Raw genomic sequence first — 26,985 nt, 5'->3', positions numbered from 1 at the left:
AATATCTTTTTACAAAATCATACTGCAACTGCTCATGTCAATTTCTTTCCTTTTTTTTAAATGGTTGCAGCTCATGTCAAATTAATCAATGCATAATTGAGAAAGAGTGGAGCATGTAAGATACCTGACCCCCAGTAGTTGTTGGAACTACAGACATGGAAGCAATGTCTATATATGACTGGGTAGTAACAAAAATGTCCACGCACACCTGGTAAAGTGCTCAACTCATTAACCGATTACTCCAGTAGATTATAAATGTATAAATTTCGCTATATAGTTGACTCAGAAATATTGATAACTCAAATGTTGTACATAAAAGATTTAGCAACTCCGCAGATGGAAAAGAAAAACTTATCACTTTGACCGCACCTGACACTCTGCAAATTCTATTGCCATTGTTTTCAGAGTCTTGTCAGCTGGTTGGAGCAATTTATTGGTTTCCTGAAATCCAATGACAGAGAGTGATCTAATTGAAAACAAAATCTTGTTTACCTTTATTTCTGTCCATGCTTCGGTAACAAAGAAGTAGAACAAGTGAATCATCATCATCATCATCCCAGCCATATGGGGTCAGCTTTATAAATCCTGTTTTGCAGATCACATAAGAAAAAGGAATTCCATGACTGGTTGATGGAAGTTGTATGGCCTTCCGCCCACCTGACATTTAACTCTTCTTCAATCCAGCCCGGGGTTGACAGGGTTCCAGTCAAAATGATCTTTTTGTGGCCAAATAGATTGAAGAATAATTAAAGTCAAATTCATTGACAAGTTTTCAGTTCATTCCATTTTCAAAATGCCCCATTTCTGCAATATTTCCTAAACAAAAATAAAAAATAAAAATAGAATGAGCATGCAATCAAATTTCAAAGACAGATTATATTTTGGGATAAAATGATTTATCAATTTCCATGGAGTTTTTCATTAAATACCTGAGACAAACAATAAAGTGAATGATCAGGCAATTAAAGTAATTTGATGAAATCAAAGTTATTTGACTTTCTATTACAGATAAGAAATTTCTGTTCAGATTGCTTTCAAAAGTAAGCTAAAACTAGAATCATAGGCGGTTTGATTTTCTAAGCCTCCACACAGCTCATTCTTTATTTGAACTTTGCAGGTAAAGATTTAATCCTTATGAGAATTCAGAATGAAGATACAAACGAAAGCTCCAAGAGCCCAATTAACGAAGATAAAAGAAAGTATACTTTCGATTGATAGAAGATTGAACCAACTCACTAACCAACTTATTCAATTAGGTCCCAGAAAGAGAATAGTGTACCAACCACATGACTGACATGAGCACAACAAAAGCACAAGAAACTTAAAAAGATGAGACCTATACCTTCTCACCAGCAGACACATTAGTTCTTCCTTCAGCTTCTCTAGCAGAAAGACTTCCGATGCCAACTGATGGCAAAACTGCAAGTAATCATATTGCAATCATTGAGTCCGATGTTTTAACTCGGACATATTTCAATGTCATCTAAATATGAGACAGAGAGATTGAAGGAATTCATGAACTTAATGGGAAATAAAAGCACAAGGTTATAAGAATTACAACTCAAAATTATTGACTCCAGGAATTGAAAGAAGCCGTCACAGATAACATGATCAATGATGGACGGAGTCTCTAAATCAGCATATTCCTACCAGAATAAAGGGAGGAAATATGCCTTTTTATTTTTGAAATGTAAAGGGACGAAATATGCATAACCAACCATAAAAACCAAACATGAAGGTGTAGGCAAAAAATCCTCATGTGATTTGTGTGCCACTGAGATTTGACAGGAAAACAGGAAATTCTTTTGAATGGTATTCAAATTTTTTTACTTTTTTATTTTTTGAATGGTGGGAAAACAGGAAATGATATTGTTCAACCAGACTTGAGTGGAAGCCTTAGATTTACTTTATCTAAAAGCGGATGCGGAAGTGATTGGTATTGTACAGCATGACCTTGGCATACACATCGACCACAACCAATTTCTTTACACTCAGACCTATCAGGAAATGATACTGTTCAATCCATCCAAGTGAAAAGCCTTAGATTTTACTTCAGTTGAACTGAGAAGTTGCTGCGAATGGTGTTATACAGAATGACCCAGGATACACATCAACAAGAACCAATTTCTTTACACTATAACGTTCACAAGGGTAAAATGGTGAGACTTGCCTGATTGAAATACAAGAAGTTTTCCTCCAGTGGATTTCATTGCCAAATAAGCAGCCTGAAATAGAAAATTCAAGAAATTAACATGGAGAAGTCAATTTTGACAACTGCTGTATTGAACCTTTGTCCGATTATGACATCCGGAACCTACCAATATATATATAAATATATATATGGGAAATGGTACTATGAGGTCGACATCATGGGAACTTCCCATGACGTCGAGCTGTGTGGGCCACACCGTGATGTGTGTCGAACATCAACACCGTGCATTTGATAGGTCCCCTTTAGGTTATGAATGTTTTTTTTTGTTAGCATGTTATTACACCCCACTATCAGATCACACTTCACTGTTAGCCACCCCCACTAGGAATCGATACCAAGACCTCAATGTTGAAACGAGGTATCTTTCACTCAGTCTACCACTTGAGCTATGGATCAGGGTGTAGGTTATGAATGTTTTAATGAGAGAGTAACCTCTCTCAACTATTGTATGTGGTGTGGCCCACCCAAGTCATGGACTGAGTTGATTTTTAAGCCTGTGGCCCACCATGGAATGGTGCATCTGACTGATGGGGTAGATGTTAGACACACATCACGGTGTGGCCCACACACAAGTTCCCATAAGGTCGACCTTATAGTACCATTTCCCTACACACACACACACATACATACATACATATTATTATTATTATTATTATTTTATATATATATATATATATATATATATATATATATATATATATATAAAAGAAGACAACCGCATTATCTGATATGAGAGAGAGAGAGAGAGAGTCAAATTTTATATAATGATTGTTGACCTGAAAAAGGACTACCTTGATAGCTGCACCAAAGGCAGATTCGGTGACTCTATTGTTCTGAAACATGGTTGGAATGCTCTCCAGCAATTGCTCCAAATGTTGACGGCACTAAATCCTCAAAAAAAAGACAACAGAACTTATTTCTAAGCATGAAATGGTACAATTTTGCAGCATTTAAAAGAGTACTGTCAAAATCTTCCAATGCTAACCTCAGCAAGTTGAACAATGATATCTGTTTGAAGTGGTGTGTAAACATCTTGTACATCAGGAACAATGAACATCAAAGGCTGCAATTGAAAAATAAATATCAAAATTGTCAGAAGCCCCTCAATTGCTAGTTTTTAGTTTGATTGGAAGAATGGCAGCATTATCTAGAAGTTTATTAGTCTTTTTCTTTTCTTTTTGGTTTTGAAAGGCAAAGATATTCTATTAAATATGAAGAAAAGCACAATAGCAAATTACAATAATGTAGCCCAATACACAAGAAAAAGATTACAATGTGCACATGACTCTAAACATGAGGCCCGCCCCATAACTTCGACACCGACCCACTTTGATTTTGGAAGCATCCCTTCCATCCACAAAGCCCAAATACCCGCCAAAGAATCAGCCTCCAAATCACCATCCCTTTCTATGCTAGAAGAAAGCCTCCCATGGTTCCCAGCATCAACTAAATCACAGTGAACATTGCCAAAAACATCTCCCACACCTCTCTAGCAAAAGGGCTATTGAAAAAAAAAAAGACTGTTGACCGACTCTACATTTTTCATGCACAACGGATGTTGGGAATCACTATATTCCTCATCTGAAGAATATCAGTGGTGAGCACTTTGTTTTTTTCCCAACAATCAAACAGAGGCCATTACCTTAGGGGGACACCATAATGCCAAACAACAGAAGCGTACCCTCTGTGCGCCACAGAGTAAGATCCCTGCATCAATTTGAAGGATGAATGAATCAAAAACTGATCCGATCTCTCCTTATTCCACACCAAATGATCTTTCTCTCCAACGGACAGTTAAATTCGATCCAAGAGTTGAATGAAATCGACCACTTCCTCATTTGCTAGGTTCCCTTGATAAGGAGTCCAAACCACCAGGTTGCAAGTCATAGAAAAACACCGATTGATGGGAATTCTGGGGATATACTAGCTATCCTCGGAAACTCCTCTTTTAGTGCCCTCTCCCCTATCCAAACATCCTTCCAAAAACTAGTTCTCTTTCCCTTCCCCAAAGAGAACCCAATCCCCTCCTTAGCACCAGCCTCTTTCCTGGATATCACCTCCCTCTATAAACTAATCTTCTTCCATACCAAACTGCCACAACCACTTGCCCAGCAATGCAAAATTCATGAGCATTAGTTTCCTAGTACCTGCATCCCTTCCCAATAAGGACGACACAATTCGTCCCATTTCAACAAATGAAACTTCTCTCTTTAGCAACTTACCACAAAAGGTCCCGCCTCAGCTTTTCCAACCCAATGTTTTAAATATCGACGATATCGGCCGATATAACCCACATGTTCGATCCAATGAGCATTTTCAATTTCCGACCCCCTTTTTTGTTAAAATTATGTTAAATCAGTGTCAAATGGTTACAAATCCATTGGTTCTTCATGTTTTGCTTGAAAAATCATGGAATTAAAGCTTTGATATCGATATCCATTGGTTCTTCCTGTTCTCCATGTTTTTTTTTTTCAAAAATTTCCTTCAATCAGCTGTTAATTGAGATTAATTTCGAAGTATTTAGGAGTATTTGATGAAATGATCATCACATAACACTCTAATTTCAAATTTTGGGTGTAGGTGGTCCGATTTGGGAAATATCCAAAATTTCCTCAATTTCTCCCAAATTGCTTGCAATGTTGCACTCCAAACATGAAATCAAGCATGTATGAGGGCTGATATACTGATTTGTTAAGTCTTTGTCAATTTTCGGAAAATAAAAATTATTTTTTAATTAAAAATTTTTTAAAATAAATTTTTTTTTTCAAAATTTCCCTTCAATGAGTTGTCAATTGAGACTAATTTTGAAGTATTTAGAAGTGTTTGATAAAATGATCATCACGTACACTCTAAATGTTATGCATTCGATTTGAATATAGTTGCATTAGTTTAGTCAGACGATGCATAGCTTAGGACCCTATACAAATGAAACCTATTACGTGCACTTTTTTTTTTGACATGTTATGATTTAAAGTATGTTAAGGTCTTTTTTTAACAATCCTTGAAGTTTCGTTGAAAAATTCAATCATTTTCCCAATGTTTGCCCATGTTTCGCAAAAATTGCGATAAATTACCCAATACAAACAATATATCCGTGCAATAACTGATACATATCTGTATCCCAAGGATGTGATACGTAATGCAGTACCGATATTTTGAACATTGCTCCAACCTACCCAAAATCGCCTTCAACCCCTTAAAAAGAGACATGAAATAGAGTGGCAAGTTTAACATAGCTATTGTTATGATTTAAAGTATGTTAAGGTCTTTTTTTAACAATCCCTGAAGTTTCATTGAAAAATTCAATCATTTTCCCAATGTTTGCCCATGTTTCGCAAAAATTGCGATAAATTACCCAATATAAACGATATCCCGTGCGATAACTGATACATATCTGTATCCCAAGGATACGATACGTAATGCAATACCGATGTATTGAACACTGTTCCAACCGTTGTTCATATTATCGGCGAAAAATCGATAATATCGCTGATATTATCAATGTCACCGGAGTTGCGATACCGAAACTCACTTTTTTCATTTCTCTTCCTAATATCGGCGAATATTCGGCGAATTTATCGATTTTTCATGTAAAATACAGTTGTCGACCAGAAATCGCGGCCCTGTCAAGGGATAACTGTAGCCAACAGCTCCTTTTCGACAATGAAAGGAATGATAATATTGGGGGCTACGTAAGTGCCAAAAAAAAAAAAAAATCGGAAAAAAGCGGGAAAAAGAAACTTTTGGAAGTGTACCTGTAGAATAGGATCGTTGATCACGGCCCTGCCAAATGATGATTCCGGCAAAGAATATGCGAAATCAGAGGAATTTTTTGAGATTTTCGGGATTTTAGGTTCCCTTCTGGAACCTCTTCTACGGGCCCGTTTTTAGGGAGTTTAGGGTTTTGAAACCCTTTTACAAGGAGCGGAAGCGGAATATGGACACGGATTTTTCACATGAACTTCCTGTGCTGGAAACCTAGGTGGGGCCCACCGTGATGTTTGTGAGAAATCCACTTCGTCCATCCGTTTTCTGAGATATTTTTAGGGCAAGAGGCCAAAAATGAGCCGTATTTAATACTCAAGTGGGCCTAAAATATGAGTATTGAACGTACATGGTTGAAATATTCGTGGGGCCACAGAAGTTTTGAATCAGGCTAATATTTGTGTTTTCAGTTTATCCTAGTAGGAATGACGTTATTAACGATATGGATGACATGTAAACATCACTTTCTACCCCAGAGAGTTTTCAACGGTAGGAATTTTCCTACCCACCTTTTCCTCTAGTGCGGCCCAGTTGAGTCTTGGATCCTTCTCACTTTTGGTCTCAAGTCCTAAAATGGGCTTAGAAAACAGATTTACGGTGTGGATTTCTCAAAAACATCACGTTGGGCCCCACCCAAGTTTCCAGTGCAGGAACTTCCTGCGAAAGGCTTTTGCAGGAAATCCGCGTCCGCGGATTAGGCATGGATGTCACCAAGTTCCGTGGACCCCACCATGATGTATGTGTTATATCCACACGGTCCATCCATTTGGAGAGATTATTTTAGGTCATGAGCCAAAAAATGAGACAGATCCAAAGCTTGGGTGGACCACACCACAAAAAGCAGTGGGGATAATGCTTCCTATCGTTGAAAACTTCCTAGGGCCCATGGTGATATTTATTTGTCATCCAAGCTATCCATAAGATCACATAGTCATCGATGAAGAAAAAAAACAAAAATTACACTGATCCAAAACTTCTATGGCCCATAAGAAATTTTCAACGATAGACGTTCAATTCACACTATTCACCGCGGTGTGGTCCACTTGATCATTGGATATGCTTCATCTTTGGAATTAAGCCCTATAATTATATGGTAAAATGGATGGACGGAGTGGATAAAGTATATAAATCACAGTGGGCCCCATAGAGTGAACTTGGTCCACTAACGTAATAATTTACACAGTGCACAATCAACTTCCACGTCCAACTTGTTTACGTCTCTAGGGTCAGTGGCTCGGTGCTTTGTGGGTCCATTATGATTTGATATATTTTATCAATGCCATCCATATATTTTGCCAGATAATTTTAGGGCATGAGTCCAAAAATGTGGCAGATCCGCATCTCAAGTGGACCACACCAAAGGAAGCAGTGGTGATTAAATACCCACCATTATAAACTTCCTAAGGCCATCGTAATGTTTTTTTGCCATCCAACCTCTCATGTGGTCCATTTGATCATTAGAAATGCTTCATCATAATCGAAAACACGATTATCAGCTTGATCAAAAACTTTTTGTGACACCTTAGAAGTTTTTAATGGTGGGAATCAATCGCTACTGTTTCCTTTAGTGTGGTCCACTTAAGATTTGGATCTACCTCATTTTTGGGACCATGTACTAAAATGATATGCTGAAATGGATGAATGGGGTGGATTTCTAGCATATATCATGGTGGGCCCATGGAACACTGTCCAGTAGCCACCTTGTTATTGGCAACACGATAAAATAGATGCATTACGGTGGATACACAAAGTCCTTACACTAGGACATGATTTGGCTAGTGATGTTAGCCAGATGGCTAGTGGTTGGTGCTATGGGGGCCTAATCGTGATGTATTTATTTGATCCACGCTATCCATCCATTTTTTCAGATCATTTTAGATCTTGATCCAAAACATCAAGCATATATAAATCTCGGGTGGACCACACCACAGGAAATAGTAGCGATTGAATGTCCACCATTAAAAAGCTCCCAGGGTTCATTGTAATGTTTATTTGACATCCAACCTGTTGATTAGGTCATACAGACCAATTTGATGCAAAACTTGTGGCCCTTAAGAAGTTTTTAATGGTGGGCATTCAATTAACACTATTTCCTGTGATGTGGTCCACTTGAGATTTGGATCTACTTATTTTTTAGGCTTATACCATAAAATGATCTGGAAAATCGGATGGATGCATCAGTATGTCAAACAAGTGTCATATCCAAGCCATCCATCACCAAGTATACCACCATATAGATTCCATGTATCAAGAAAGGTGTACTTTTTTAGTTCATTTACTTTTGCATGGCTTAATTATTATATGCTAGTTGCATTTATATTATATGAACTCATTTTGGTTACAATTGGAGTGATTTCTTACAACAGAGCATGCTTTTTGGGCCCCATTAAATGAAAACTTATTATTTAATGCATTCTTTTTATAATTTTTTATTCCTAAATATGCAAATGTGTATTTCGGCATGCCCTGAAGTTTCACTGAAAAATTTCATCATTTTCCCCATGTTTCGTCATTTTTCTTCACATTTCCGGTTATCAGCGATATTATCGGCGATAACGATATTATATCTTTATCTCCAGTCAACGAAACTTGTAGCGATACCGACAACTCGAACACTGGTTCCAACCTATCCAAAATCGCCTTCGACCACCTAAAAAGAGACATGAAATAGAGTGGCAAGTTTGACATAGCTATTGAAATTAAATCAATTCCCCCAAAAAAAAAAAAAGATGCCAACTCTTCCACCTTGAAAGATTCCTTTCAACTTTTTCAATATCCTTATCCCAAAGGTGCTTAGCATGTTCATTAATGCATAAAGGGAGACTAATATACGAGGCTGAGAAAGACCTAACACAACAACCGAATACCTCCGCTTATCTCACCACCTCCTCCTTTGAAGTATGGATCCCCAACATCTCACTCTTGAAGATGTTAACCTTTAGATCTGACACAACTTCAAAGCACCTAATAATTTTCCTCAAGTTATCCACCTTCTCCACCTCTACATCGCAAAAAAAGGACGGTATCATTGGCAAACTAAATGTGCAAAATAAAATTTTTGCATTCTCCACTCTTAACCCATTGATAAAACCCGTTGATAAACCTTTATCTAACATTTTACCAAGAGCTTCTACAATCACTACAAACAATCACTGCAACCCTCTTGAAGACTTGAATTGAAGAAGCCTCTGGGAGATTTATTAACTAACATGGAGAACCTTGCCGATTGAGTGCACCCTAAACCCTGTTCCTTCACCTCTGCCCACAATCTAATCAACCCAACATATAATTAAAAGTCCCAATCTATGTGAACATGTTTTTTCTCAATGTCTAGCTTGCACAGAACTCCCTTCGTCAATGCATTCATGAGCCATAGGTGCACTATCCAAAATCTACCTCCTGGCTACAAAAGTACCTTGAACTTTGGAAATAACACTCAAAGTACCAAATTCTAAATGTCAAGATTTTTTTAATGCCATTTGAATGCCAAGATTTATTTTTATTTTTATTTTTTTTTGAGGGGTTTTATTTAAAACCTTGTTAGGGCCCCTAATTAGGCTAATAGGCCTAAAGTCACAAAGATATACAACACCATCTTTTTTAGGAATAGTTAATATGAGGGGCGCACCCCAGTGTTTGCAATATCAATACTATTAGCAAATGTTATCGTTATTATGGGCCAGCAATACAAAACCCCTCAGAAGACCTCAGAAATTTAAATAAATAAAAAATCTTGAAATTTTTTGTATCGTGAGATATATCATAAGATATCGCATAATATCGTCAGATATGGCTGATATTGACTATACATCGCACGATAATGCCTGATATCGCAGATTTTCCCTTGATTTTATAATATCAATAATATCATGTAGGAATGTATCTCTTCTGTTTTCCCATCCAGAAATTCCCAAAATATAGAAAAAAATTCTCTTGCATTTGAGTCGCTTTCGATTGGATTTGGTGGCACGGTCAACGTCGCCGGATCATGTAATAAAAACCCTAAACCCCTTTTTTTTTCTTCGAAGATAATTGTTTTGGAAGGAAACCAAATTTTCGCCGAGAATTATGGGGATTTGGGTTAGGATTTGTAAAAAAATGAAATTTTAGGATAGATTTTTAGGAATTTTTGGTTGGGAACTTGGGATTTCCGACGAGGATTTTGGTTCGCGGTTGCGGACTTGCGACCGCATTTAATGGAGAAGGGGAGTCTCTCTCTCTCTCTCTCTCTCTCAAGTTAGGGAGTGGATTAGTTGTTATGCGGGTGACAACTTATTGGGTGTTAACCTTACCGTGTGGGGCCCATCTTGATAAATGTGGTTCACATCCACGCCGCCCATCCGTTTTTTCATATCATTTCAGGACATTATGCAAAAACTTAAGCAAATCCAAATCTCAGGTGGACCATACCACTGGGAAAAAAAAATGGTGAATGACCATTAAAAGAATTTTGTAGGCCAAAAAAGTTTTAGGTCAAGCTAATATTTGCATTTTTCCTTCATCGAGTTCTGTATGACCTTATCAACAGGTTGGATGACAAATAAACATTACGGATATTCTTACAATGGGCATTGGGAAGTTTTTAATGGTAAGCGTTCAATCATCACTATTTCATGTGGTGTGGTCCACCTGAGATTTGGATGTGCTTAATGTTTGGGACCACATCCTAAAATGGGCTGGAAAAAACAAATGGACGAAGTGGATATACAACATATCATCTAGGTGGACCCTACAATAAGGGTGACACCCACTAAGTTGTTACCCGTGTAACACCTAATTTGCGCCTAAGAGTGGGTTTGGTGCGACTTGATTACACCAAACTTGGTTCGGCCCTTCCAGCGGAGCCCACCTTGATGTATATATTGTATATCCATTTCATCCATCCATTTTTAAAGATCATTTTAGGTCATGAAACAAATCCATAGCTCAAGTGGACCCCACCACAGGAAATTGTGGGCATTGAACTCCTACCATTAAAAACTGTGGGGCCACAGAAGTTTTTGATCAAGCTGATATTTGCATTTTCCTTTCGTCCATATCTGTCTGAACTTATGAATAGGTTGGATCTCAAATAAATATCATGGTGGGCCCCTAGAAATGGTTTTAAGTTTCAACGGTGGGCATCACTGACCCCATTGTTTTTTTTTTTTTTTTGTGGTTGGGTCCACTTGAGCTTTAGATCAACGTCATTATTTGGATCATGCCCTAAAATGATCTCTCCAAATGGATGGACGGCATGGATACAACACAAATATCATGGTGGGGCCCACAGTCAGGTTCCCACCCATGTCGATGTTTCGTGTTGTGCCCGAATTCGGTACTACCCCCACCAAGACCAGCATGACTTCGACGAATCATCGGATTCACCAAGGTGGGATCCCTAACCGTGGGACCCACCTTGATATATGTTCCTTATATCCACACCATCCATCAGTTTTGAAAAATCATTTTGGGGCATGATCCCAAAAATGAAGCAGATCCATATCTCAAGTGGGCCATAATAAAAGAAACAATGGTAATCGATCATTAAAAAATTCTCCTAGGCCGCAAGAGTTTTGGATCAAGCTGATATTTGTGTGGTCTCTTCATCCAAGTCTTTATGACCTTATCAACAACTTGGATGGAAAATAACATTCTGTTGCCCCCATGAAGTTTTTAATGGTGAGGATTCAATCACGATTGTTTCTTGTGGTATGGTCCACCTAAGACTTAGACCTGCTTCATTTTTGGAATCAAGCCCTAAAATGAGCTGTAAAAATGTATGGACAATGTGGATGTAATACACATACATCAAAGTGGGCCCTACAATTAGGAATCCACTGATCTCTATTAAACAGTCCATTGGATGGCAAATAAAAATTCCGTTGGACATGGATTGCCTATTGACACTGCCATTTTACAATGCATGGACCGGTGTTCTATGGGCCCCACCATGATGTAGGTGTTATATCCATGCCATTGATCTATTTTTTTCGATTATTTAGGGCATGATCTCAAAGATGAGGCAAATACAAATCTCAAGTGGATCACAAAACAAGAAAATAGTTGTGATTATGCCCCACTATTTCCTGTTGTGGTCCACATGAGATTTGAATCTGCCTAATTTTTGGGATTATGATCTAAAAGAATATGGAAAAATGGATGAATGGATTGGAGAAAAAATCAAATATTATGGTGGAGCCCACAGAGAACCATCTAGTAGCTAGTGGCTACCGATAGCGTCAGTAGACAATCCGCGTCCTGCCAGGACCTAGGTAGAGATGGACGGTCCTGTGGGGCTTGTGGTGGGCCCCACCATGATGTTTATGAGAAATCCATTCTGTGGGGCTCGAGATGGAGATGATGACTACAAGTCACCGCACAACTCCATGTGAGTTTAGGCCACAACCAGTCACATTATTAATAGGTATATTTCTCAATTTCTACTTCTTTTGCTTTTTGATGAATTGGTTGTGTTTCCATATATATCTTGATACATTTATATATTTTATGCATTCAATTTGAATATAATTGCATTAGTTTAGTTGAACAGCGTATAGCTTATGACCCCATAGAAAGAAAACCTATTATGTGCACTTCTTTTTTGAGATGTTATGATTTAAGAGTGTGTATTAAGGTCTTTTTTTTTTTTACAATCCTTGAAGTTTCATTGAAAAAATCAATCATTTTCCCAATGTTTCCCCATGTTTCCCAAAAAGTGCAATAAATTACCCGATACAAACAATATATCCCGTGCGATAACCAATACATATTCATATCCCAAGGGTGCAATACACAGTGTGATACCGATATTTCGAACACTAGCGCACCCAACTTCGACAATGAGCGCCCCTTTCAAAGAACTTTGCGATAAAGCTAACCAAATCTCCCTTCACCGTCTCCCAAAAGACTTTTAAAAAATGCAATTAGAAAACCATCCGACCCCAAAGCCTTGTCGTTGCCCAAAGCTTCCACTGTCACCATGACCTCTTCTTAAAAAATCGATTCTTTTAAAGATTCAACTTCCACTTCAAAAAGTTGAATAAAAGGCAGATTGTCAAGCCGCAGTCAATCCCACCTCTTGCCTGTGAGATGATTCCTGTAGAACTGAACTATAGCATAGCAAACTTGTGATTTTTTCTCAACTCTTGTCCCATCCACTAACATGCAATGAATCTTACTTGTCCTAGCCCGAGCACTAGCCATGCCATGGAAAAAATTGTGTTCTTGTCTCCCTCCTTGAGCCATGTTGCTCTAGATCGTTTTTATCCAACTTGATGCCCTAAAGTCAAGTTTTTATAGATTATGAACCTTTTTTAAAGAATGAACACTAAAATGTATTCAGATACCTGTCTCACATGAACTTGTAACTTTACTTAATGCAACCTTCTTTAGAAAAAAAATCCCTAACACATAGATATATTATATTGATAACTGATAAACTATATTGCTCATAGGAAACATCATCATCTAAGCCTTATCTCAACTAATTTGTGTCAGCTATACATGAATCCTTTTCCTCCATTCTGCTTTATCAAGGGCCATAACTTCAGCTAGACCATTAGTTATCAAGTCTTTTCTTACTACCTCCACCCACATCCTTTTAGGCCTTTCCCTTGCCCTTTTAGACCCTTCAACTTGTACAAACTCACTCTTAACCATGCAGTATCAATAGTATCGGCCAATACTATTGGTATCGCATAGTACCGATGTGATACTGGGTTGTAGTTGGGAAGCTTCCCAATATCAATTGATATATCACAATGTATCGATCATATATCGGTACATTGCAATATTTTCGAAATATTGTCGTTATATATTTCTTTGTATCGTCAATACGTATTGACGATAGCTCAAGTGCATTAGCTCGCTTTACAAATATTGGAAAAAATGCAAAAACAAAAAAACAAAAAAACAAAAAATCCATTTTTTCCTTAACTTTTTTTTATCTTTCATTACCTTCATGAGGGAATTTTGACCACCCATTTTCGATTATTTAGAGAGGAAAGCGGATTTGGGGGCGAAACTCGAGATCGGAGTGTGTGTAGTATTGGTGAGTTTTTGCAAATTTGAACAGTTTTTCTTATTTAAATCCCTTGGAATCAATGGAATGAAGTTCATAACATGATTTGCATGTTTTGCACGCTCAATGGAGGGTTTCGACATCTGATTTTCAAATTTGGGGAAATTTTGGAATTCTGAAATTTACCCATTTAACTTATAATTAGAGGTAGAAAAAATCACATTAGAGTGCTTCGAGACTGATCTACAGATTGACAGAACTTTCAAAAATTTTGGAATATATATATATTCTTACTTAAAAAAGTCAAAATTAATTAAAATAAATTTATTTGAAAAACAATTAGATTGACCAGATGCTATGTACGCCTAATTATTTGTATTTATGAGTGTATGTTGATCATAATATCAACCACACTTGTTTATTTATTTTCAACACTAAATTTGTTTTTTTAATTAAAATATATATTTTTAAAATAAACACACCATATCTTGTAGAAAATATTTAGTGTCGGTATATAGTATATTGATTGTGCCAATAAGTGATATAAATTATAGAAATATTAATGATTTCTTTCTTTATTACTTTATATGTACTGATTTTTAATACAGTTGTATCACTTCTATCTAATAGCGCATAGTTTAGGACCCTATACAAAGAAAACTTATTGGACGTACTTGGTTTTTGTAATCTTTTGAGTTTAAGTGTGTGATGTCTTTTTTAACATCCCCGTAAGTTTCATTGAAAAATTCGACCAATTTCCCAACGTTTCCAAAAAACAGTGATACATTACGCGATACACCTAATATTTCCCGTGCGATACCCAATATGTTTCTGTATCCCAAGGGTGTGATGCATCCATTGATACCGATGTTAAAAACACTGCTCCTAACTAGCATAGTTATTGGTCTCCATTGGATCCTTACCCTTACCCCGGTGGTAGACTCTCAGGAGTTTCAACACCCGGTCAAGGGTTCGAGTATCCATAGGTGGTGAAATCCCACTGCGGTGTGTGTGTGTGTGTGAAAAAGAAAAAAGAAAAGTTACTGGTCTCCATTGCACATGACCAACCCATCTAAATCTACTTTATCTCATCTTATTACCCACTAGTATTACTCTTAAATTCCCTCAAATACATTCATTTCTAATTCTATCCATCCTTGTCTTGCCACTCATCAATCTCAACATCCTCATTTCAGCTACCCTCATCCCATGTACATGTTGTTTCTTAACTACCCAACATTTTGTCCCATAAAGCATGGGTACTCTTATGGCCATCCTATAAAATTTCCCTCTCAATTTGAGTGGTACAGGCAATCACATAAAACTCTATAGGCACGTATCCATTTCTTCCAACTCGAATTCTATAGGCAATATACTTCTCAATCTCTCCACTCTCATGAATTATCAAGTATCAACCCAAGATATTGAAAGTGGTCAGCAATCTTTACTAATTACTCGCTCCCACTCCTATTGTTACTAAAATTGCACTCCATATACTCTGTTTTAGTCCAACTAATTTTATATCATTTAGATTTTAAAGCACCTCTCTATATATCTAGCTTTGTGTTTACAGCCTTCCTCATCTTGTCAATCAAAAGTATGCTATCTACAAACAAATTGCCAAAATTGAATGTGGCTACCGGTTAAAAAAGATGCACATTTTGGCAGAAGCCTTCAAATATTATGCTCAAATGCAAAACATAAGAAGCATAATACACAAAAAACAGAAATCGTATGCATGCAAACAACTATCAGATGATTCCTGATCCCAAAAAATGGCAAGAGGTTACCGGTAACAAAGAAAAAGAGACTTTAACATGAATAGAAAACAACCACAGCCTACAAGGAGGACTAAGCACACTTATCATATACTATGATCTGAACTGACTATTGCACCTGCTGTAGTGCCCGTTTTAGGTTGTAAAAATGAATAGCTGAGTCAAATGTCGCGATGCCAACCATTGTCCGAGGACCTTCCTGCATTGGCAAATTATTCATATATCATTCACTTAAAAATGACTACTGCAATCATGTTTTCCATTCAAGTTGTGGGAAAGCGGAAACCTAAAAGTTTATTCTGGCAATATATATAGAAATTCGAGTATTCAACAGCTAAATAGCAACAAAAACCTGATTTAATATAGATGCCAGAAAGACAATTCAATGGTACAATATTTTCATATGGTAACTAACAGGAGCATCCAAAAATGGCAAGTGAAAATAAAGCATGTCTACAAGTGTTTTATTGCTCTGCACTAGCGACAAAAGGCAAATTAAGCACCATGAAATATCCTTTGCATGATGTGCTTGAATTTTGATGATGTTCATAAGATCATCTCCATTTTTGATGATGGTTATCAGATCCGGACAACAATCAAAGCGGATCTGAGATCTAAAAAACCAACCTTGATATACATCTAGTCACAGAGAATTAAAATTCAACCTTGGTTTGGATCTAGGTAATGGGAACTGAAATCCAACTAATAAACCTGAGAAATGGAGAAAGTTCTATATTGCAAGGATTTCGAACGTACAAGATTAAGCCTCATGAGAGCGCAACGTAATGGATAATTCAACACTGAGTCACCGACAGCTGTGTGCTGTGTCCAGGCTGTATAATAGTTAGTCACTTACAGCTACAAACAGGTGCACTACAATGGCACTAACATAAAAAAGAAATTGGTTGTGCCAATGGATATATTAGATTGTTTATTTTTATTTTTTGAAGGATAAAATAGATACACTAGAATCCCATCAAAACAGTACTATAACATCATTGGCAGTTTGCCGGAAGGGAAATAACGCTATTCTAAAACTTCACTGTCAGTAAGTGACAGTCAACCTTAACATGCATGATGCCTTAGTGCCATAGGAGCAAATTCATAGCTAGTTGATCACCCCCTTACAAAGACATAAAAGCAAATCCAAAAGTAGTTATGCCAAAGAACATCTAGATTTCTCCATTGCTAGTTGCTAGTGGAACAGGTATAGAGCTTACTAAAAGATTGGAGGTTTCATAACTAGATCTACAGCAACAAAGAAATCTGCACGTGATCAAGAAATAAAGATATTGGAACCAAAGCCAATAAAGGGTGATAAATGATGGGAACAACCAGAAATCAGTGGCATTTTAGCAGTGGAAGAGAAAGAAAGCAGGGATATAAAGGGACATCTAATAAAAAAGGGTGTCACAAAACCAGAATCCCTTCTTGGAGATGAATCAATGTTTTTTCCTTTTTCTTTATTTAACTGATAATCGGCAATTTAGTTATGAAACTTTGACACCAAATGTGCTTGAATTTAAAAAAAAAAGGTGCAGGATTAACTGGGGAACAAAGGCGATCAAACAAGTCCCTTTATCATAATTCTCTAGAAACTCATACCAAGATCTTGTTGACGGTTAAGCCGCCTAAGACCTCTTCACTTTGGGGGGAAAATCACCCTCACCCAAAAAATGGATAACATTCACAGGACAAAACCCAAGGGATCAAATGGGTATGTGGATAGGGGTATCCCTGGTGAAGTCCATATCCATTGATCTTTAAATCCTGGACATGGATTTCAATGTATACTGAGATGTTGTGTTTGGATGCATGTATAGAGGCATCCAATGATGTTGATATTTTGTTTTCAGATGAAACCTCCTGGAAGTCCTTTTCCAGACGTGATACTCGACAGTGTGCCATAGGAGCACATGTTAAGAGGTGAGCAGTGACACAAGTACCAACATGGCATTGTATGATGTACCCGAGATCCAGGCCTGCAATAAGTGGGTCCTAAAATTTGTACAAACTCTCTTCGTAATCCAGGCCATGAACCATGGGTTTCATTTGCTGACATATAGTGCTACAGTTGCAGTAGGGATGTGGAGTAGGTAGCCTGTTTTGGTTCTTTGGAAGCCTTTCTCCACAGACAGCTGCATTCTAGAGTGCAATATGCAATTTCTTGTGAACAGTCATGTCAAATGGAAACCACCATCTTTTTTTTTTCCGAAGTAATAAATGGAAACCACTGTCTTAAGTTACAACTTCATCCAGATGCTGGAAAGCTCCCTTGGACATGGACGCCCATGTTTGCAGTGAAGCTTTCCACATATCCAAATGACCTTAAGGTACTCTTAGCTAATGTGTCCAGAAATTTTCTAAAAGATAAAATGAGAACTTTTCAGATTGGTCTAAATGGATGGTGATAGTTCAATGAATAAATGAACTTTCATGAGCATACTATGCCGGATATCATCAATAATAAGTTATATTCAATCGCATGGCATGTCAGCAAAATCTTGGTCCCAAGAATTCGCCGAGAAGCATGGCCAGTTGATTCAGCCAAATCAATGCAAAACCATATTAGATCCCTCCCTCCATATTGAAATGCAGCATGCTACGACATGGAGATGTGGAGAGGATAACAGCATGCGATGTGGATCCAAATAACTATCCTACAAGTATAACTGGGGTAAAACTTAATATCATCATAACCCAGTGCACCAGACAAAATACTACTGCACCTACTCAGGCCAATATGCACTGGAAAATGAGCATCCTGGCACACATTTTAAACATTCAAATAGTGCATGCCATGCACCGACAGTAGAAAACAAACTTACAGGAAGATCAATAATAGCTTGGTTGATTGCACTGCAAGCTGCTGCAGTTGCACCCGTCTGTATAGCATTCATTGATACGTCAATTAGGAAGAAGAACACAGCAGGCATTGGATCACGGACCTGGAATAAAACTAGGTCAAATATCCCATAAATCCATAACAGAAAGAGAATACTGAAAAAAGCAACAAGTTCAGGCAAAACCAGACTAGAAGCAGTGCGTTTGCATCATAACAACAGGCTGCTAGTATCAGCCACAGTTATGAAAGCAATACTATCAGGCTAAAATATTACTTTTCCCATATGATGGATGTCCAAACCAAACCAATCCTGAAACCCCAAGTTCGTGGAAACTCTTCAATGTTTTGTGATAGCTATGAGCCTATAAATGAAACAGTGAAGTTGTCAGAAAGGTCAAGATCCTTCAGACTCCTATGTCAAGAATGCAGAATGGAACGGGCAAGTACATTTTTATCAACTGTTAAGTGAGCATCAGTTTGATACGTTAACACTCCAGCCCCAGTTTGCTTCCATTTTACTGCCCGGCCTGGTTAATGAGGCAAGGATCTATATCCTGCCATTGATAGCCCAGAAGCCACTTGCTTACACTGCACTTGTTTCTTCTGAAGTGCGCAACAATACACTGTTTATGCAGTTTATATAATTTCCACTGCTTTGAAAGAAGCACAACAGAACAAATGTAGTTTCCTCGAGAGACATCCCACATTCTTCTTCCACTAACTATTGATAAAGAAGGATAAAAACATCAACGCTCTAACAGCCTCCTACTCGTAGAAAGCATTGACACATTTGAAGTTCACGTCAGCTACAAAACTGGCATCACTGTGATGTACATATAACATGACATTGTCCCATGTTTGCAAGCACATACATCCCCAAAAAGGCTTTCAATGATACTTGACCAGCAGAGACAACAAAGTAGTACATTGCATCAAATACATCAACTGACCATATATTCCTTTGTAGCAACAAATTCAACTGTTCCCCTGCACAACTCGGGTCTTTCATCAGCATCTCTACGCCTACCATCCGGTGCTGTATTGCAGTAGTAGTCGCAAGGAGTCTCATTGATAAATCCTGCGAAATAAAAATATAATAAAATAATGCATAACTTGAAACCTTAAATGGCAAATAAAGTCTGAAATGATTGCTACAGCCAAAAAATCTAAATGCATTTTCATCATGTAGGTTTATATGAAGATGGGGATTTACTAGATGCCTAATATATGAAGATAGGGATTTACTAGATGCCAAATATGTGACAAAAGCTAAGATTACTGAGCTCAGACCCTTTCCTATCAATGCCACTGGCAGATACACTTGCTTCTCTTTTGGAATGAAGGAAAGAAACTAAGATAGTTACTTTAATTTCTCTAATACCTTCTATCTAACAAGATAGCCTCCAAGGGTACGCAATGGATGAGGAAGCACACTGAATTCCATTTGTGGAATTGCCTTCTATTAATGTAGAAAGAGCATGCAACTGGATCAATTCTTTATTACCTTAGCAAAGGGCCCGAACCTCAGCTTCATTACATTCTGCAATTTCAATAGCACCTGTGAAAGCACAACGAACCACTTCCTGAACATGATGAATTACAGGCCCCAACTCCTGCTGGTCCCACATTCCCCTTGGAGCTACCATCAAAATTGTGTTTCCAATTTCCTTCGAGTAGAGGGCACCGCTCCTGCCAATGCCTCGAAAGGGTTCCCTTGCCCTCAATAACCTCCATCCAACCTCTTTCAAGATCCATGATGAGGAAGAGCAAACAAAATAATTTTTCGCCCAGTGAACTAAGCTACCCAGTTGATGTTCTTCTTGTTTCAGAAGCTCTATTGTTACATTTTCTCCAAATAGATCACTAACTGCAGGGAGAGCTACCAGCCTAAGCGTTGTAACTCTCCTCGAGTAAAAGCCAAAATTCCAAGCCTCAGATCACCAGTGGGATCTGGCATCACCCGATCAACTCCAAAGATTTTTAGGATGAAGCCCCAAATTCCTTGAGAAAACAGCATCACCCCCATCAATTCCTACGAGTTTTAGGCTCTAGCCCCAAATTCCTTGATAAAATAGGCAATGGATGAGAAGGTGACTGGCTCTCTTCCACTTGAAGTCACAAATAACATCTGGTGACAATAATTTTCTGCCCATCGCAAAGATGGTCTAACCTGAGAATTTTTTCAGCACAATGTTACCAAATCATCAACCCCCCTATGTTTTCCGCTCCAAATCATGCAATCTGGATTATGGGTCATTTGCGCTCTGGATCACTATTTTTACTGCTCCAAAGTTATGATTGTCTACTCTTAAACCTTCAAAAAAAAAAATCTCTCTACTTTTATCATTGATCAAGTCATAGTGTAAATTTAAACTGAGAATGCAGAGATATATTATTTGATTTATCCAATAGTAGGCACATAATAACATACATTCCGAACTACAGTAATAATATTCATCATCTCATACATAAATTACAATATTAGAAGATCACTTTGTATATATAACTATGTTGCACACATCACCATTCAAGAAAATATAGTGCATGCTTCATATAATCCTACCTCTAGCGTGCTATGTACTGGAGAAAGTAGCATACCACTTACCCGTTCATGTACTACATAAGAGGGACCTATGATCCAGGTAATCTTGATTCAGCCATGCTATCCAACAAAGACTTGTCAGCAATTAATCAGGTGCTCCTTAGCAAATGGTTGTGGAGGTTAGAGATTGAAGATAATTCCTTAAGGAAGAAAGTAATAGTGGAGAGATATGGTCTACAAGGAGGGTGGTACACAAAGGAATCATCAACGTCGAGATCGTGGAAGACTCTGTATCAAGGACTCCAGTTTCAGAGGCATCTATTAGATATGGAAAATGAGGAATTTGCATGGTTACAGGAAATGCAGCAAAATGTCACTCCGGTATAAGGGCAGAGAGATGTTTGGAAATCAGGACTGGCTTCAGTCAGACAGGGTCTTTTCAGTTTTCAGTCAAATTGCTTTACCAAGCTATCAAAAGAGAGAGTAGGGAAGAAATGCCAAGGCAGAGGGGTTTACATGGTGAACCCAGGACCACCTAGAGTAGTAGCTCTTGGATGGTAAGACACCAATGGAAAAAACCTTAACCGTCAACCAGCTTCAGAAGAGAAATATGCCCCTCACAAATGGTCACATCCTTGTCTAAAAACAGAGAATTGATTGATCACATCTACATTCAACATAGGTTCTCCGCTTTCATTTAGAAGATCTTTAGTCAATTTGGTTTGTTACAAGTGATGCCAAAGTCGGTCTCCGAGCTCTTTCAAGCATGGCACAGGGCCACTTTTGATCAAAAGATGAGTCCTCTATGGCGCTTGATGATCCTTGTGGATCTATGGGCAATTTGGAAGGAGAGTAATAATGGGTGTTTCAAAAACAATTCGGAGTCAGCAGATATGGTGTTTCATAGAGCAAAAGGAAATCTTCTATGGTCTCTGGGGCTCTTATTTAATGGTTGTAAAATGGAAGAAGTATAGGTCATTTTTCAAGAAAGGGGCTGGGCTGTTTTTCAGGGTGGCTGCCCCGCTTTGTTTTTGTTGCTTGTTTTAAATAAACCTTGTCACCATTAAAAAATATTATTTAAAAGAAAAAAAAAAACACCCGGTGGGCAGCAAACCTTCCAAATGAGACAGGAGAGGTAAAACCAGTCACCCTAGGACAAAAGCAAACCTACCAACTTTCGCTGCCCCAAATTGATAAGGAAATTAGAGAAAGAACAAGAGTACAAGACCAAAAAAGAACCAAGATGAATCCATCTCCAGATCCTGCAACGACTACCATTGAAAGGGATAAAACATCTTCTAGCTTTGATAGGAGTTTGGCATAGGAATGCTCCACACAAGGTGCCCCCCATCTCTTGACAAGCAGGTGTTAACAGAAAATCTTTGTCCTGGTCTCATATGAAAGTCAACCCATCTTACTTCCATTCAACTTCACATTACTTTTTCCTTCCTTGCGACAGGAAATGAAATCCCTCTGAATTTCTATCCAAACGGTTGACAATGCTTGTCAGGGAATGAAATAAGGACATAAAAGTATATGGCATGCCTGAGAAAGCAAACTTTATAAAAGTGATCCTACCACCAAATGATAAATACTTGCTCTTCCAAGCAGATGACCGTCTCTCAATTCTTTCCGCCACCGAATCCCATTAAGGTTTGCCAATGCACAAAGTATGTGGCCGAGAAAGAATTGGCCTCACACCCAAAGAAGAGGAAAAATCTAAAACATCCCTTTCCTCCATTCTTATGAGAAGAAGGACAATTAGTAGTTGTAGCAAGAAAGGCATGAATAAAGCCTTAAATAATATGGATTAAGGAAGAGGTAACTAAATTATAGTTAAGTGATACTTACCACATAAGTTACAAATGAAACGCTTTCCTTGATCAATAAATTTCATGAAAGGATTTATATACCCTTTACACCGAGAGCATCGAACAGGTCCGCCTTCTCCAAAATCCACAACCTAGAAGAAGAAAAGTTTATGTAATGAGTGATGATAATCAATGTGCAAAGGAGCAAGTTATTTGCTGATCATAATAATACAATCACCACAGTTCCACAGGTAAACTACCTCATTCTAACAGTGGAACTTGATAAATAATACTTCAACACTTCTAAATAATACTTCCATATTTATTTTTTTGGTAATTTATATTAAAACACCCTGGGAGATGATCTACTTGTATGTGATAACAGGAAGTGATCTCTGCTGTGTTGGGAGGTTGTGGAGCTGGAGTCCTTGCGGGATATGGCCATGTGCGATGGCTGGTTGTAGAGTATGGTGTGTCTGTATTCCTTGTTTTTATTTTTTGTCCAGTGTTGTATAGAAATTCCATACGATATGTGGGGCCCATTTCTTTTTTGTGGGGACCGCCCAAATAGCCAATTTCCATTTTAACAAAGTTATAGGTGATGTGCTCCCACTTTTCGGCAAAAAAAAAACCCCTCAGAATATGCTATCCAAATTTCTCAGTGCTTCATTTCCTGATTTCAAGGGATAACATGAACTACTACAAAATAGAAGAAGCAATAACAATGTGTCTTTGTCAGAGAGAGAGAGAGAGAGAGAGAGAGAGAGAGAGAGAGCTTGAAGCCACAAAGACATTACTCTACCAACCTAAATGCCAAACATCGGTCCAGCATATGCCATAAACCATAAACTTGAACAGTTATTCTGGGGCCACCTATAACAATTTGGCACAATTCCTCTAATGAGGTATCTCAAGTATACCAATAACACTTCTTTCTCATGCATGTTGTCATGTATTTATGCTTCCTATTCTAGGTAATGTTTCAGAATTCATTCAGCTACTAGTCTGCTACTCAAGAATTCCATTCACTTCCACCTGCAAAATCACATCACAACAGAAATTGGATATACAACATCTTTTTCATAATTTAACCTTAGCTTAGACTTATTTCTCAGAATTCATGTCCGAAATTTCTGTTATTTGCTCTACATTTTTTAACTCACTTTCTGCAGATTTGCTCTAGTTTCAAACTTGAGATTACAACTTGCAATTTCTAAGCATCAATTAATTCATTGTTGCCTACAAGCATCTGATTCTGCTAGGTTTTCCATCAAGTTATATTAAATTTACCGCATCGAATATCTTTTCACAAAGCTGGAAACTGCTGTCAACCTTTTTTCTTCTGTTCAGAGCTTCTTCTTTCCTTTTTTATCTGAAATCAGATCAACAGTATTACATATTCTGAAGAGTTCTTGCAAACAACACCCACCTCATCTCGATGCAGGCCCAAGGCCCTGTTGGAGTGCTATTCTGAATGTCCCAAAGAGTACATTTCACAATGTCTCAAGTGCAGAACTGTCTGTGCTCCTTCAATGTACCATATGTTATAAAGATCCTTTTTTATTCTCCTTTATGTTCATGGTTATCTTGTAAGACTAAAGATCAAAAATAGGGCTCTATTTATGTACTTATTATTTTCATTGCAAGTAAGAAAATATATCGCTCCTTCTTTAAATCTTTCTGTCTTCTCTAATGGAGTGGTGTTAACCACACAACAGGCTCACCATGGGCTCCAACACATCCTGAACTTTGGAATGTCTGTTACTGATGTTGGGCTAAATTTCAGGGTCTACAGTTGCTATTTTTAAGGACTTTAGTTGATGATTTTGCTGATTCTCTTGAAGACCTTGGAGGCTTATTCTCCAGATCTACAAAAGCTATTTTTAAGCCATTACATTTTGGCAATATCTTCATAGATTCAATTGTTACTGCTCATTATCCTACTTTGTATAGTGTTTATCATTATCTTTCCAAAAAAAAAAATTATCCTACTTTGGACATTTGATTGATTTTTTATTTTTTTTTTTGAAAGGTAACAATTTCTATATTGATAAGGGAAACGGATTACAAAAGAAGGGGGGAATCAGTCCGCTGAGTTAGCAAGCAGATTACCCACCTAAAAAAGACAAATTACAACCATTTCGAGAAGCCACATTAGAAGCCCATTCCGCCATGAGGAATTTCACCGTATTAACTAGAGAATCTGCTGAGTTTGAAACATCCCTGAAACATCTCCCATTTCTTTCTTCCCAAACTGTCCACCAAATAGCGAGAGGGGTCATTCTCCAAATCTCCTTTCTGTGGTTTCCTAAATCAGCACCTTGCCACGCTGGGAGCAAACTCTCTGTGGATTTTGGAAAGACCAAAGAATACCAAAAGGGGGAGAATAGCTGCCCAAATATAATTGACGAGCTGGCAGTGAATGAACAGATGGTGAACAGATTCTGCATTGGCCATGCGGCACAGACATACATTAGTGAGAACCATGCCCCTTTTCCTCAAGTTATCGATTGTCAGGACCTTCTTCATTGCAACTAGCCAACCGAACACCGCTATCTTAGGAGGGACTTTGAACTTCCAAACTCCCTCTATCAAGTTGGCGGGATTGACAGAGGAAACGGTTCCCAAAAATCTGTTTAGGGACTTAACTGAAAAGTGACCAGCTTTGTCTAGTTTCCATAGCAGGGAGTCTTCCCTAAGTTGATCCAGCTTGCAGATGTTCAAACGATTAAGAAGGGCCATATAGTCTTCAGATCTCCCAGTCCTGGAGATCTCTTCTACACACAATATTCAAAACAATTTCTTCCCCTATCACTGAGAAACAATCCGCCACTTTGCTATTACGATTCAAAGCTAACCGAAATATGCTAGGAAATGCTTCTTTGAGAGTAGCTTCTCCAACCACACATCTTCCCAGAAACGGATCTTTTTGCCGTCTCCTAGAGCAAAGCCAATACCCTTAAGGACCCTATTCTTGATGGATGTCACATCTCTCCACAAAGCAGAAACTCTGTACCGCGTGGAATCCTTTGTCCACCATCCACCCTCTGAATATCCATATTTGCTTTTAATTAAGGAATTCCACAAAGTCCCTTTCTCGGTCCCAAGCCTCCAAATCCATTTTCCTAAGAGGGCTTGATTCATTATTTGGAGATCCTTTACCCCTGCTCCACCTTCATTCCTCCCCTTGCACACCTCCTTCGAATCTACCAAATGGAATTTCTTTTTCTCTTCTTTCCCTTGCCATCGGAAGTCTCGTCTGAGAGTCTTTCTAGGATTGATAGAATCGAAGTCGGGGACTTGAATAGGGACATAAAGTATAAAGGTAAATTCGAGAGCACTGCTTTGATCAAAGTGAGTCGCCCACCCAAAGACAGATATCTGCATTTCCATCTTGCAAGATATTTCTCGAATCTATTGATGACCTTGTCCTATAGAGACGATGGGGGCTTACCGATACAAAGTGGGAGGCCCACAAATGTATTAGGGAAGCTACCCATAGGACAATCAAAGTAATTAGCGAACTCCCGTAATTCGTTGTCCTCCATATTCACTCCAAACATCTTTGACTTTTCCAAATTAACTTTCAAACCCGAAACTGCTTCAAAACATCTGATAGTGGTGCGAAGATTACTTACTTTCTCCTCGTCAGCTTCACAGAATAGAAGCGTATCGTCTGCAAACTGAATGTGAGAGATGATTGTATTCATTCCTTTCACTTTAGGCCCATTGATGGTGCCTTCTTCCTGACCTTTGCTCAACATTCTGGATAGGGCTTCTCCAACAATAAGAAAGAGAAAGGGGGATAGCAGATCACCTTGATGTAGACCCATTGAGCTACTGAAAAAACCTTTGGGGGACCCATTGAGAAGAATCAAGAAATAAGCAGAACCTACACATTCCTTCATCCATGCTCTCCACTTGACCCCAAATCCCATACACTAAAGCATATATTGTAAGAATCCCCAATCGACATGATCATACGCCTTCTCAAGATCTAGTTTGCATATAAGGCCTTTAGTACCAGATT

General features: G+C 38.1%; 1 protein-coding gene across 1 annotated transcript in view; it reads right to left on the bottom strand.

Annotated features, from left to right (window-relative positions):
• Nucleotides 1-26,985, bottom strand: part of LOC131246643 (protein transport protein SEC24 C-like) — a 59,149-nt gene that overhangs the window by 22,633 nt on the left and 9,531 nt on the right. The window contains exons 6-15 of the mRNA XM_058246982.1: nt 22,996-23,107; nt 19,553-19,680; nt 18,586-18,705; nt 15,876-15,956; nt 3,198-3,275; nt 3,004-3,096; nt 2,171-2,225; nt 1,343-1,419; nt 370-441; nt 125-208 (exon numbers count right to left, since the gene is read on the bottom strand). Coding sequence (XP_058102965.1) covers nt 125-208; nt 370-441; nt 1,343-1,419; nt 2,171-2,225; nt 3,004-3,096; nt 3,198-3,275; nt 15,876-15,956; nt 18,586-18,705; nt 19,553-19,680; nt 22,996-23,107 — 900 coding nt within the window. The remainder of the gene's footprint in view (nt 1-124; nt 209-369; nt 442-1,342; nt 1,420-2,170; nt 2,226-3,003; nt 3,097-3,197; nt 3,276-15,875; nt 15,957-18,585; nt 18,706-19,552; nt 19,681-22,995; nt 23,108-26,985) is intronic.

Source organism: Magnolia sinica, chromosome 5 (assembly GCF_029962835.1).
Source record: "Magnolia sinica isolate HGM2019 chromosome 5, MsV1, whole genome shotgun sequence".
Classification (NCBI taxonomy): domain Eukaryota; kingdom Viridiplantae; phylum Streptophyta; class Magnoliopsida; order Magnoliales; family Magnoliaceae; genus Magnolia; species Magnolia sinica.
This window is presented reverse-complemented; position numbering and strand designations above follow the sequence as displayed.